Source organism: Staurois parvus, unplaced genomic scaffold, assembly GCF_062004578.1.
Source record: "Staurois parvus isolate SC_StPar_1 unplaced genomic scaffold, SC_StPar_1.0 ptg000186l, whole genome shotgun sequence".
NCBI classification, from domain to species: domain Eukaryota; kingdom Metazoa; phylum Chordata; class Amphibia; order Anura; family Ranidae; genus Staurois; species Staurois parvus.
In genome coordinates, this window is record NW_028317982.1 from 2,268,775 (window position 1) to 2,284,021 (window position 15,247).

Consider the following 15,247-nt stretch of genomic DNA (forward strand, 5'->3'; position numbering starts at 1 on the left):
TGTTTGATTGAGAACTGACATAGGCATAAAAACGATGTCGGAGGTTTGCCTTGAATTTAGCCTACATTGCGCTTGTGTTAGTACGCAGAATGGAAATGAAAACAGAACTGAGAAAAACTTTGGTATGTTTGATTGAGGATTTGTAATACTATTACCTGAACATTTCTAACTTGAGCTTTCTTTTAAATTTGTGCGTTTACACCCTGTTCCAAATTATTATGCAAATTCTATTTAAGTGTCACAAAGATTAAATATTTGGTTTTTCAGTTTAACTCATGGATGGCATTGTGTCTCAGGGCTCTTTTGATCACTGAAAACAATCTCGGACACCTGTGATAATTAGATTGGCCGGTGAGCCCAATTTAAGGGAAAACTACTAAAGGAGGGTGTTCCACATTATTAAGCAGAGCACCATTTTCTAGCAATATGGGGAAGAAAAAGGATCTTTCTGCTGCCAAAAAGAGTGAAATAGTTCAATGCCTTGGACGAGCTATGAAAACATTAGATATTTCACGAAAACTTAAGCGTGATCATCGCACTATTAAGTGATTTGTGGCTGATTCAGAGCACAGACGGGTTCGTGCAGATAAAGGCACATTGAGGAAGATTTCTGCCAGATCCATGCATCGGATCAAGAGAGCAGCTGCTAAAATACCATTACATAGCAGCAAACAGATATTTGAAGCTGCTGGTGCCTCTGGAGTCCACGGACATCAAGGTGTAGAGTCCTCCAGAGTCTTGCAACTGTGCATGAACCTTTTATTCGGCCACCACTAACCAATGCTCACAAGCAGAAATGTCTGCATTGGGCAGAAAAATACATGAAGACTAATTTTCAAACAGTCCTGTTCACTGATGAGTGCCGTGCAACTCTGGATGGTCCAGATGGATGGAGTAGTGGATGGTTGGTGGACGGCCACCCTGTTCCAACAAGGCTGCGACATCAGCAAGGCGGTGGTGGAGTCATGTTTTGGGACGGAAACATGGGAACAGAGCTGGTCGGCACCTTTAGGGTCCCTGAAGGTGTAAAGATGACCTCTGCAAAGTATGTAGAGTTTATGACTGACCACTTTCTTCCCTGGTACAGAAGGAAGAACTATGCTTTCCGTAATAAAATCATCTTCATGCATGACAATGCACCATCTCATGCTGCAAAGAATACCTCTGCATCAATGGCTGCTATGGGGATAAAAGGAGAGAAAGTCACGGTGTGGTCTCCATCCCCCCTGACCTCAATCCTATTGTGAACCTTTGGAGCATCCTCAAGCAAAAGATCTATGAGGGTGGGAGGCAGTTTACATCCAAACAGCAGCTCTGGGAGGCTATTCTGACATCTTGCAAACAAATTCAAGCAGAAACTGTCCAAAAACTCCCAAGTTCAATGGATGCAAGACTTGTGAAGCTGCTATCAAATAAGGGGTCCTATGTTAAAATGTAACGTGACCTGTTAAAATGTTTAAAAAGTTAAAATGTTGTTAAAAGTTTGATTGAAATAGCTTTTGATTTCAGTAAATATGCTGCAAACACAACAAATGACAATTTTCAGTTCTTTACAACCTATAAAGTGTTTTGAAACTTATTGTGTGTAATAATTTGGAACAGTGCATTGGAAGTGTTTTATGTTTAACAAAAATACTGTTATCATTAGGAGGTTTGTTCAATAACATTTCAATTGTACTCTTAATAGTTGATAACAGGAGAATTATGCTGACTGTTATTTACATCAATTATTTGGGTAAATGAGAAAAATATAATTTACATAATAATTAGTAACGGGGTGTATTTTAATTTTATTCACATTAAATAAGCATTCGCCTTTTATGGTTTTTTTTCTTCTTTTTTTTTCAACAGTTTGAGGAGGAAAACCAGAGACTTGTCAGCGAGATGAACAGTCTGTTCGATGAAGTAAGGTAAACCAATAACTTTGCTTCATTCAGATATAATATATTATTCCTAAATAAAAAATAATGAATCTCTGGCTAGAAATAATAAATGAAGAGACCAATGAAAGATTTAAAAAAAAGTAGGCTTTGCTGCAACACTCCTGTTTAATCTGAATCTATCCCCTGCAGTACTTCTTTTCCTCCACTAGATGTCCTCTGTCTTCTGGGTTAAATAATGGCCTGCATCATTCAACCCACCTACTCTGATTCCAATCTGTGACTGGACAGTGAAGAAAAAGAAGCACAGTGATTAACTCCTCTCTCTGTCACTCTGCTTAAACCTACCATCAGCATGATTCTTGTCAGCACATGAACAGATTAGTTCCCTGCGCTGCTTTCTCTTTCCTCCTAATTTCTGCTCCACAGAGACTCCAAGAGCTTGATTTCAAGTCATATTGAGGCACCGGCATTGCTTGCATTTAACTACATTTAATCATATTCTAACAAATACAGAACTGCATTCATTTGCGTCTTTTATATTTACCTAGTATTCAGATTTGCTAAAGGTTTAAAAATTGTGGATCGTAACATTTCTAAAATATTACAGTTTATTGTTTAGCAAGTAGTAATTCAAATTTTTTTTATTTAGTGCACTAGGGGTGGTTGATTGGCCCATGTCATTTAACCACTTGCCTACTGGGCACTTTTACTCCCTTCCTGCCCAGGCCAATTTTCAGCTTTCAGCACTGTTTCAGTTTGAATGACAGTTGCACAGTCATGCAACACTATACCCATATGACATTTTTATAATTGTTTTCACATAAATAGAGCTTTCTTTTGGTGGTTCTTAATCGTCACTGGGTTTTTTTTTTCTAAAGTAAGTTTTTTTTTTTTTGTTTCTATTATAAAATTTTAGAAACAGGTAGATGTTCTCCTTCACTGATGTGCGTTGATGAGGCTGCACTGATAGGCAGTACGGATGGGTGGCACTGATGGGCACTTTTGGGGCTGCACTGATAATCAGGGCACTGATAATTAGTGCCCCGATTATCAGTGCTGATGTCCTCTGTGACACTTGCCGGTTATCGGCAGTACTTTCCTCACGCTTTGACAGCAACTGTATTTACTTTGTGGTCAGCTGTGTCATTGGACACAGTTGATCACATGGCAAAAGGCCGCTGTGATTGGCCTTTTACCTTGTTGTGATAAGTTGTGTCCATAGGACACAGCAATCACAGACAGCTCCGGGCGCGCGGGGGGCGCATTCTGGGAGGAAGTCATATGACGCCCTCTCAGAACTGGACAACCGCTCTGTAGTAGCCGTCATTCGGCTATAGCCCGTTTGTCAAGTAGTTAAAGGGTGCTTCATATTCACACCTTTATGCTCATAACTCTCCACCTTTTTTGTTACACACTTCAGCATAATGCATGGCTCATTCATTGCAGCGTGCTGGTGTATGGTTACATTGCACCAGTTGTGGATTAGTGCACTGTTTTAAATAAAGACTGCAGTTAAATCAAGGAAAAATGTGTTCATTTCTTACTCCTCAACAGCAATGTCCCTAAATAATATGCAGCTGACACAATAAATCGTTTCCTCTTTTCCTGTACATGCATCTGATAACCTCTTGATTAATTAACAGATAAAAGTGGCAAATTTTGCAGGAAGCGGTTTCCATGCTCAGAGCGTCCCTTCAGCATTTACAGTATTTATGCATGATGGTGTTTGGGCAAATCAGAGAAGTGTAGCTTTTAGTTAATTACTGAGAGTTTAAGACATCTCTAAATCCAAAAACCGAAATATAATTTCTCTATAATCCATTAGGAGAGAGCCTGAGAGTAAAACAATCTAGAGCTATCCTGCCACCTAGTTCTATACAATTCAGTTGTGTTCAAGTAATTCCAAGAACAAGGATTTTTTGGTATATACAAATCCTATTTCCTCTATCGTCCATTGAGGGACACAGCTTGATAGTAAGAAATCTAGATGGCAATATAACCCTAGGTTTCTTACCAGTGTTGGGACAAGGTCAAACAGTGCCCAGGGCGAAGATGGGAAACTGTGCTCTGTGAGCACTCCCTGCTCTGCAAAGAATGCACTGTCAATTGTAAACAGTCAGAACAGAAAGCCGCCGTCTGTGTTAACAAAAAGTGACAGTGGGGAGCAGAGGACTAGTGCGGAGGTGGTGAAACTAAGTACTTTCTCGCTCTGGATTAACAGCAGCCTGTCCACCCTGTAGCAGAAATATTGCTACAGGGCGGCACGGGTGCGCAAAATCACGTATATACACGTGATTCACACTCCCACGGTGATCGCGGACTGGGGGCGATTCAGTGCCCAAGGGATCAATCCGATTTAGGCCAGTGATGTTCTGGCCGAATTGAATGATCGATCCCTGGCCTATCTGACATCATCCTGTACCTGTGTTTCCACTTACACAGGTACAGGAAATGATTCAATCTTCTCTCTCTGGGCGCATTCTGTCCCAAAGAGAGAAGAAAGCAGACACGTGTGATTGAAACCGCACACAATTACAGTTTGAACACTTTTAGAACACATTTAACCCTTTGATCTTTACTGTATTAGTGTCACCGGCGACTTCAGATAGCATTAGCGTCCGTCCCAGATAGCGGCAGATTGCCCGTCATTAACCCCTTGATTGCCAGGAACACACTCACATACACAATAAACCTCCATTGCCAGTATAGTGTCTGAACTGATCAATATCTTTGATCAGATCAGCACTATACCGTGCGTTTACATTAGTATAGTGTCCCCAAAAATGCAACGTTAGCGGGATCAGCCCCAGCACCTGCATTTAGCCCCCTACGCTTACCCCACCCCCTCCTTCCCTCTCCCCCCAGCAAGTGCAGTATCAGTAGATTACTGTCACTTGATATATTGCACACAAAACCGCAGTGTTCGCAGATTCAGACCAGATCTCTGTTAGCACTTGGCAGTAAATTTGTTTGTAGCGGTTCGAGCAGTCCCTGACAGCCAGGTGCTCTCTTCCCCATGAGTCGCACTAGGTACCTATAAATATCAAAGGAAAGGTACTCTAGTGATGAGGCCTACAGGAGTCTGAACATGTTAGATGAGAGCGAAGAGGAAGCCTCACTGACAGAATTTCAGAATACAAACCTGTAGACAGCAACGGCACTGCTAAGGTCAGGCATATCGACCCCATTTTCAGGTTGCTGAGATGTTACAATCACATTATTTTCATATGCAGCAGAGTGCCAGTACTAGTGCCCCTCTACCTTTTGGTGAACTGGCGAGCACCAGCGGTCTAGTACATCCTGGTCTTATACATACCAGCACTGCAGTATCACTGGGTGACGTGGCGAGTCCCATAAGTGCAGTACAAGCTGGTGCGGTGGCGAGCACAAGTAGTGTCCCACAGCCACCAAGAATTCTCACAGAGGCCCGTAGAGCCCCTAGTGTCCTTCTGGATGTGATTGCAAATCCTGATTGGCAGCCCACAAATACTGCAGCATGCGTACTTTCCTCATTCACTGCCCAACCCAGAATTCAGGTGGAAGCAGCAAATTTAATTACTCCCCTTGATTTTTTGGAGCTGTTTTTCATGAAAGATCTGTATGCATTGATTGTGGATCAAAGCAATTTATATGCACAACAGTATATCACTGCTAACCCAGGTTCAAACCTTGCCAGACCATTTGCATGGAAACCTATTACAGTTTCCAAATGTAAAGTTTTTTTGGCCTAACCCTCAACATGGGCATTACGAAAAAAAAAATTAATAGCGGTTGTATTGGTCCACAGACCCGATTCATCATATGCCCGTGTTCTCTGCTGCCATGGCTAGGCATAGATATGAGAGTATAATGCATTTTATCAACAATACACTCTGTCGTCATCAGGGTGACCCTGAATTTGACTGGCTCCACAAAATTTAGTCCTTCATAATTCACCTTAACCAAAAATTTGCAGATGTCTATACTCCTCAGCAAAACATCTGTGTTGATGAGTCCCTCATTTAGTTTTTCTTGCAGCCTTCCATTCAAACAATTTCTCCCCAGCAAGCGTGCCAGATATGGGGTCAAGATGTATAAGACCTGTGAGAGGGCAACATGGTATACATATAAGTTTCGGATTTACGAGGAAAAAGATGGAGCCCCCACGGAGGCCCAGATTATATGGGGAGCAGTGGCAAGATAGTTTGGGACTTGGTGTCACCATTTTCCCATATGGGGTACCACTTATACGTGGACAATTTTTATTCAAGCGTGCCACTATTTAGACATTTGTACAGGGCTGTTGAATTCCTATTGCCCGACGTCCTGGACATGTAGTTCCGGGTGCCAGGCAGGTGGTTTTTTTTTTTTACCTTCAGCCCTGCTGCTTTGCAGGCAAGCAGCAGGGCTCACCTGTCAGTGGAAGCATTCAGGTGGCGCCAGCAACAGGGTCTTGATCTCAGAATATACATAAGTAAGTGTGTTCAGCACTGTTGGATGAGATTTTTCATCCGTAGTTAAAAAAGAACATATATGCCCAAGCATTAGGGCCTGGGGTGGCCAGTGGGTGGATGGCCCCTATGCTTCGGTATATATTTAAAAAAAAAAAACATTTTTGGCAGAGATTTTTTCATCCACATCAACCAATGTGAATAGAGGAATCTGTTTAGCCTCTGGGCTAAACGACAAAAAAAGAACATTTCATGTGTGTCCACCATTAGAAGTGGGTGGATGCAGGGCAGTATATTCTAATGGTGGGCATAACACACACTTTTTCTGGCAGAAATTTCTTCTATTTTTTTTCATTCAGCCCACAGGCTGCATAGAAAAAAAAAAAAGACCTTAGCATATATACCCAACAAGGACCAGCGACATACTGGTACATAACTGGACTTGGAGTGGTTATATTAGGATGATGCATTTTACCACAAGTTTTTGGAAAATAACAAAAAAAAATTTTCATACAAAATTGTAATTTAAATGATTTATTGCTCACACTTGCCATGGGTATATGTGGAATTACTCCCAAAAATACATTCTGCTACTTCTTCCGAGTATGGGGATACCACATGTGAGAGATGTTTTGGCAGTCTAGCCACTCACAGGACCCCAAAATCCAATATGCACCTTCAGGCTTTTAAAGGGCTTTATTTCCTCATTACACGTCCTGACTACCTATCGTTGTCCTATCACTGAAATGCCAGGATAGCACCAGCCCCCCCCCCCCCCCCACCCAAATGACCCCTTTTTAGTAAGTAGACACCCCAAGGAAGAATTTGATAAGAAGCATGGTGAGTATTTTGCAGATCTAATTTTTTGCCACAGGTTTTTGGAAAATGAAGAAAGAAAACAAAAACATATTTTTTCTTTTCTTTTTTTATTTTTCAAAACCTTGTGAGAAAAAATGAGATCTGCAAAATACTCACCATGCCTCTTTTTAAAATCCTTGTGGTGTTTACTTTCCAAAAAGGGGTCATTTTAGGGGGTTTGTTGCTGTCTTGGCATTTCAGGGACTCCAAAACTGTGATAGGTAGTGAGGAAGTGAAATGAGGATGTTACGCACCTTCAGGCTTTCAAAGTGGTCATTGGATTTCAAGCTTCTGTATGTGGCTAGGCTCCCAAAAAGTCTCTCACATGTGGTATCCCCATACTCAGTAGAAGTAGCAGAATATATTTTGGGGTGTAATTCCACATATAACCATGGCATGTGTGAGCAATATATCACGTAAGTGACAACTTTGTAGATAGCTTAGGGTGTCTACTTTCCAAAAAGGGGTCATTTGAGGGTGTTTGTACTATCCTGGTATTTTAGCACCTCAAGAAATGTGATGGGCAGCCAGAAAGTAAAAGCTGCAGAAGTGATCAAATACCACCAAAAGAAAGCTCTATTTGTGTGAAAAAAAGGACATAAATTTCATTTACGTACAATATTGCATGACCGCAAAATTGTCAGTTAACCGTTTCAATACCGTGCAATTTTACACCTTCCTGCCCAGGCCATTTTTCAGGTTTCAGCGCTCTCACACTTTGAATGACAATTGCGCAGTCATACAACATTGTACCCAAACTAAAATTTTATCATTTTCTTCACACAACTAGAGCTTTCTTTTGGTGGTATTTAATCACCGCTGGGGTTTTTATTTTTTGCTAAATTAACAAAAAAAGACCAAAAATTTTGAAAAAAAAACACATTTTTCTTTGTTTCTGTTATAAAAGTTTACAAATAAATAATTGTTCTTCATAAATTTAGGCCGAGATGTATTCTGCTACATGTCTTTGGTGAAAATAACCCAAATTAGGATGTATTATTTAGTTTGTAGGAAAGTTATAGAGTTCACAAACTATGGTATAGATCTGAATATTGATCAATCCTGAAGTACTGACAGCCAATCTAATTTCTTGAGGTCCAAGAATGTCAGAATAGTACAGATATCCCCAAATGACCCCTTTTTGCTGAGTAGACAGTCGGACGTACTTCATAAGAGGCATGGCGAGTTTTTTGAAGTTGTATTTTTTTGTCATAATTTTTCCGAAAATGAAAAAATGAAAAATATTATTTTCACTATTTTTTTTTTTACATACTGTCACCAGTGCAGTACAGCATCATCATATAACTGGCATGGCGGTGAACAGGGACACTGACTGGTGACAGTATGAAAAAAAAAAAAAATTATATTTTTTTAATTTTTTTTTATTTTTTTATTATATTTAATTTTTTATTACATTTTTTTAAATTTTTTTTAAGATTTTTTTTCATATTTTACTATGACCAAAATAGTACAATGTTACCATAGTAACATTGTACTACTTTGGGGAAGTGATCAGTATTTTTTTTTTTTTTTTTTTTTACACAATTTGCTTATAGCAAAGAATTACTTTGCTATAAGCAAGCATTTAGCTGAATGAAATCGATTCATTCAGCTTTTTTTTTTTTTTTTTTTTTTTTTGTGCTTAGCTGTGATTTGGTCACAGCTAATCACATGACATGTGCATGTGATTAGCTGTGACCATTCACAGCTAGGCACTAGTATACAATGGATGGCATCATGAATGAAGCCATCCATTGTATACAGCTGTCATGTGACCTGCTGTGATTGGTCGCGGCAGGTCACATGGTACCGGCAACGGGAGCCGGTACTCGGATCTGTCATCGGCCGTGTCCGAGGTGCACGGGCGGTGACAGATCCCGCTGCTGCGCCGCTCTGCAATAGCGCAAACGGCGCATGTGCGGGAGCACGCCAAATGGCGTGGACCCGGAAAGCTGCAGCGCTTTTCAAGCCGCCAAACGGCTATTGGCCGGGCGGCTAATGGTTAAACTAGTGCAGCGCTGTATAGCAAAAAATGGTATAAATTGCAGCATCTATACCATAGTTTGTAGACACTATACCTTTCACACAAAGCAATCAATATACACCTATTGGGATTTTTTTTCCAAAGACATGTAGCAGAATACATTTTGGCCTAATTTTATGATTTAAGTTTGAGCTAACTATATATTTTTTATAGCCAAAATTTAAAAAAAAAATTTTTTTTTAAATTTTAGGTCTTTTGTTTATAGTGCAAAAAATAAAAAATGCACAGGTGATCAAGTACCACTGAAAGAAAGTTCTATTTGTGTGGGAAAAAAAGGACATACACTTTGTTTGGGTACATCCATTGCATGACCGCACAGTTACCAGTTGAAATAGCACGGTGCTGAATATAAAAAAAAGGACTGGTCAGGAAGGATGGGGGTAAATCCTCTGGAGAGAAAGTGGTTAAAGAAGCCATGCCTACACTGCAGTCACTTCTGTCAGTGAGGCAGGGAGAAGAGTGCTGCTGGTGCTGATGCTTCCAGCATGCCCTCCACCCCCCACACACAAACAGCTGCTGCATGCAGGGCAAGTGTCCCTTTGACACCCCCCCCCCCCCTCCTTTTCCTGGCCCTGTTTCTTATTATCAAGCTGAGTCCATCAATGGGCTTGGAGAAAAGGATTTTACAGTCAGTACAAAAATCCTGTTGTTAGGCAGCTTACCAGTCCTTTGGTGGCTCATTAGTTTTCTTTTTTTTAGCATTTTAAAATTTATTTTTACCTGGTAATCCTGCAAAAAACACACTTCCTGTCACTGGGTGGCTAGGCTCATTCCTCCACTGTATCTGTGGAGGCAGCCATGATTTCCAGAAGATTGCCTTTTCTTTCGGTCCAGATCACCAAAAGTGACAGGGCCACTGTATTTCTGCAAGATCAACAGTTTTTTTTGTACTTGCTATAAATCCTAAAAGCCAGTAAAAATAAACACTTATGCAGTCACCACATCAAGGACTGGTAAGCTGCAATGTACAGGTGAAACTTGAAAAATTAGAATATCGTGCAAAAGTTCATTTATTTCAGTAATGCAACTTAAAATGTGAAACTAATATATGAGATAGACTTATTACATGCAAAGCAAGATAGTTCAAGCCGCGATTTGTCATAATTGTGATGATTATGGCTTACAGCTCATGAAAACCCCAAATCCACAATCTCAGAAAATGAGAATATTATGAAAAGGTGCAATATTCTCGGCTCAAAGTGTCCCACTCTAATCAGCTAAATAAGCCATAACACCTGCAAAGGGTTCCTGAGCCTTTAAATGGTCTCTCAGTCTGGTTCAGTAGGAATCACAATCATGGGAAAGACTGCTGACCTGACAGTTGTGCAGAAAACCATCATTGACACCCTCCATAAGGAGGGAAAGCCTCAAAAGGTAATTGCAAAAGAAGTTGGATGTTCCCAAAGTGCTGTATCAAAGCACATTAATAGAAAGTAATGTGGAAGGGAAAAGTGTGGAAGAAAAAGGTGCACAGGCAGCAGGGATGACCGCAGCCTGGAGAGGATTGTCAGGAAAAGGCCATTCAAAAGTCTTGGGGACTTTCACAAGAAGTGGACTGAAGCTGGAGTCAGTGCATCAAAAGCCACCACACACAGACGGATCCTGGACATGGGCTTCAAATGTTGTATCCCTCTTGTCAAGCCGTTCCTGAACAACAAACAACGTCAGAAGCGTCTTACCTGGGCTAAAGAAAAACAGACCTGGTCTGTTGCTCAGTGGTCCAAAGTCCTCTCTTCTGATCAGAGCAACTTTTGCATCTCATTTGGAAACCAAGGACCCTGGGTATGGAGGAAGAATGGAGAGGCAAACACTGCGATGCTTGAGGTCCAGTGTGAAGTTTCCACAGTCTGTGTTGATTTGGGGAGCCATGTCATCTGCTGGTGTTGGTCCACTGTGCTTCACTAAGTCCAGGGTCAACGCAGCCGTCTACCAGGAGATTTTGGAGCACTTCATGCTTCCTTCCGCAGACAAGCTTTATGGGGATGCTGACTTCATTTTGCAGCAGGACTTGGCAACTGCCCACACTGCCAAAAGCACCAAAACCTGGTTCAATGACTGTGGGATTACTGTGCTTGATTGGCTGGCAAACTCGCCTGACCTGAACCCCATAGAGAATCTATGGGGTATTGTCAAAAGAAAGATGAGAGACATGAGACCGAATAATGCAGAAGAGCTGAAGGCCACTATTGAAGCATCCTGGTCTTCCATAACACCTCAGCAGTGCCGCAGGCTGATAGCTTCCATGCCACGCCGCATTGAGGCAGTAATTGCTGCAAAAGGGGCCCAAACCAAGTACTGAGTACATATGCATGCTTATACTTTTCAGAGGTCTGATATTGTTCTATGTACAATCCTTGTTTTATTGATTGCATATAATATTCTAATTTTCTGAGATTGTGGATTTAGGGTTTTCATGAGCTGTAAAGCATAATCATCACAATTATGACAAATCACGGCTTGAACTATCTTGCTTTGCATGTAATGAGTCTATCTCATATATTAGTTTCACCTTTTAAGTTGCATTACTGAAATAAATGAATTTTTGCACGATATTCTAATTTTTCAAGTTTCACCTGTATTAAATGGTAAATCCAAAACCACAATTTAACAGCAGAGACAACTCACTGATCAGAAAGTTCTCTTAACGTACACCAGCAAAATGTCAGTATTTCTGTTCCATGAGATTCTTGGGCAAGAGAAGCTGAATAATAATGGGCTTCTCTTGAGGCTGTCATTAAAAATACACAAATGCATCCCTTGTGTTGAATTCATTATATATCTCGTTACAATGCAACATCATAGTAGAGCAGAAGTACTGGCATGCTTGTATAATGGCTAAAAGCAGATGGTATAAGCTGCAATTCCTTTTAAAGTTGAATTTTTATGCACATTAAAGATCACAACTGAATTCTTTAATAAACCATTACATTAGTTTTAAAACCGTACAATTTCCTGAATCTATCTTTACATTAGGCTTTAGCACTTTACATTGTTTTTCTGTAGATGATGTGTGGAACGCCCCCCAGAAATGTCATTTTCTGTTTGTGTGATTGGCTAACTGATTTTCTTAATAAGTCTGCACTAAGATACAAATCAGATTTTGGGCATCCTTTGCAACAAAAATGGCATTTTTGGTGAGATACCTGTCACTTTCCTCATTAGAGCCCTGCAGGTGCAGCAGCTACAGTGGGGCAAAAAAGTATTTAGTCAGCCACCAATTGTGCAAGTTCTCCCACTTAAAAAGATGAGAGAGGCCTGTAATTGGCATCATAGGTAGACCTCAACTATGAGAGACAAAATGAGAAAAAAAATCCAGACAATCACATTGGCTGATTTGGAAAGAATTTATTTGCAAATTATGGTGGAAAATAAGTATCTGGTCAATATCAAAAGTTGATCTCAATACTTTGTTATATATCCTTTGTTGGCAATGACAGAGGTTAAACGTTTCCTGTAAGTCTTCACAAGGTTGGCACACACTGTTGCTGGTATGTTGGCCCATTCCTCCATGCAGATCTCCTCTAGAGCAGTGATGTTTTGGGGCTGTCGCTGGGCAACACGGACTTTCAACTCCCTCCAAAGGTTTTCTATGGGGTTGAGATCTGGAGACTGGCTAGGCCACTCCAGGACCTTGAAATGCTTCTTACGAAGCCACTCCTTTGTTGCCCGGGTGGTATGTTTGGGATCATTGTCATGTTGGAAGACCCAGCCACGTTTCATCTTCAATGCCCTTGCTGATGGAAGGAGATTTGCACTCAAAATCTCATGATACATGGCCCCATTCATTCTGTCCTGTACATGGATCAGTCGTCCTGGTCCCTTTGCGGAGAAACAGCCCCAAAGCATGATGTTGCCACCCCCATGCTTCACAGTAGGTATGGTGTTCTTTGGATGCAACTCAGCATTCTCTCTCCTCCAAACACGACGAGTTGTGCTTCTACCAAACAGTTATATTTTGGTTTCATCTGACCATATGACATTCTCCCAATCCTCTTCTGGATCATCCAAATGCTCTCTAGCAAACTTCAGACGGGCCCGGACATGTACTGGCTTAAGCAGGGGGACACGTCTGGCACTGCAGGATCTGAGTCCCTGGCGGCGTAGTGTGTTACTGATGGTAGCCTTTGTTACATTGGTCCCAGCTCTCTGCAGGTCATTCACTAGGCCCCCCCGTGTGGTCCTGGGATTTTTGCTCACTGTTCTTGTGATCATTTTGACCCCATGGGGTGAGATCTTGCGTGGAGCCCCAGATCGAGGGAGATTATCAGTGGTCTTGTATGTCTTCCATTTTCTAATTATTGCTCCCACAGTTGATTTGTTCACACCAAGCTGCTTGCCTATTGCAGATTCAGTCTTCCCAGCCTGGTGCAGGTCTACAATTTTGTTTCTGGTGTCCTTCAACAGCTCTTTAGTCTTCACCATAGTGGAGTTTGGAGTGTGACTGTTTGAGGTTGTGGACAGGTGTCTTTTATACTGATAACAAGTTCAAACAGGTGCCATTGATACAGGTAATGAGTGCAGGACAGAGGAGCCTCTTAAAGAAGAAGGTACAGGTCTGTGAGAGCCAGAAATCTTGCTTGTTTGTAGGTGACCAAATACTTATTTTCCACCATAATTTGCAAATAAATTCTTTCCAAATCAGCCAATGTGATTGTCTGGATTTTTTTTCTCATTTTGTCTCTCATAGTTGAGGTCTACTTATGATGCCAATTACAGGCCTCTCTCATCTTTTTAAGTGGGAAAACCTGCACAATTGGTGGCTGACTAAATACTTTTTTGCCCCACTGTAATTGATAAAATATAAAACCACTCCCATACAGATTCACTCTGCACATGGACACAGACAAACAAAGAGGCATTTTATCAGAATAACAAAAAGTAGGACTCTGCAACAACATTTTGTTAAAATCCCTGCAACCTCATCAACACAGTCAGCCAGCACTATAGCCACCGGCAGTGATCACGTGAAAATATCCAACAGGCTGGTTGTACTGAAGTCGATCGATAGATCGACGGATCAACTTTAGTACAACCAGCCTGCCCATAGATGGATCAATTCTCAGGCAGTCCCTGCTGAACTGGCTGAGATTCGATCCATCTGTGGTCAGCTTTACTGAGGTCAGTTATGTAAAAGAGCACTGCCTGCAAAAGTGGGTTTATACTCGCCTGTCCCTGCTCTCCAGTTATCGGATCTTTATTTTTTCAGAGCAGTGGTCTCTTCACATCTAGCGTACTTCTATGTACATTTGGATGGATGACTCCCTGTTGCATTCTGTGGTTCCTCCAACTGCTCCTTACACCATGACGGGAGACAATAGTGAAATAGGGGGTAGTGAAGGGAACCACAACAGGCGGCAGGATGTGCAGGCATCCAATACATTTGGAGCTGTTTAATGTGAAGATTCTTCAGCTGGCGGTAGCTGCTTTTGTGCACTTTTACATTTTTTAAACCAATATTTTTATCATACACAATTTCTCTTCAAGGAATCTCACTGGCTGTCCTGACAACATCACAAATTCTGCATACAGGAATAGACAGCTGGAGCACAGTAATTTCCAGCAGTATGGCAGATGCTGTATTCAACCAGACTTGCCTGCGTTCTCTAGGTGTGGCAGGGAAGAGGTTAACCTGGAGTAAATGTACTGAATGTAATTGACATCTGTGGAAATATCAGATAAGTGCAGGTATTTTTAAAATAGGCGTGTTTCCTTGGCAACGAAACATTGATGGACGCTGGATGTGGCTATTCTCTCTTCGAGTGCATAAGTTGTATCTCCTCTCAGGCCTGTTCTTATTCCATGTCCCCATTGCTAAGCTGTATAAAACGCATTATATGCAATGCATTGCTACCAGTAACGGAGAAATACACAGAAGATTTCATGTGCACTAACCGCTTTGACCATCTGCAGTGTTCTCAGATTAATGTATCCTGTAACCTCTGCATATTTAAAAGATTAAAACGCCAAGTCTCGCAGCGTACAGTTTCCCTGCCATTATGTACTGTAAATTTAGCTATACACTATTAGAATTT

General features: G+C 41.2%; 1 protein-coding gene across 1 annotated transcript in view; it reads left to right on the forward strand.

Annotated features, from left to right (window-relative positions):
* STX18 (syntaxin 18) overlaps nucleotides 1–15,247 on the forward strand; it is a 264,025-nt gene that overhangs the window by 185,654 nt on the left and 63,124 nt on the right. The window contains exon 8 of the mRNA XM_089677399.1: nucleotides 1,852–1,910. Within this exon, the coding sequence (XP_089533525.1) occupies nucleotides 1,852–1,910 (59 nt within the window). The remainder of the gene's footprint in view (nucleotides 1–1,851; nucleotides 1,911–15,247) is intronic.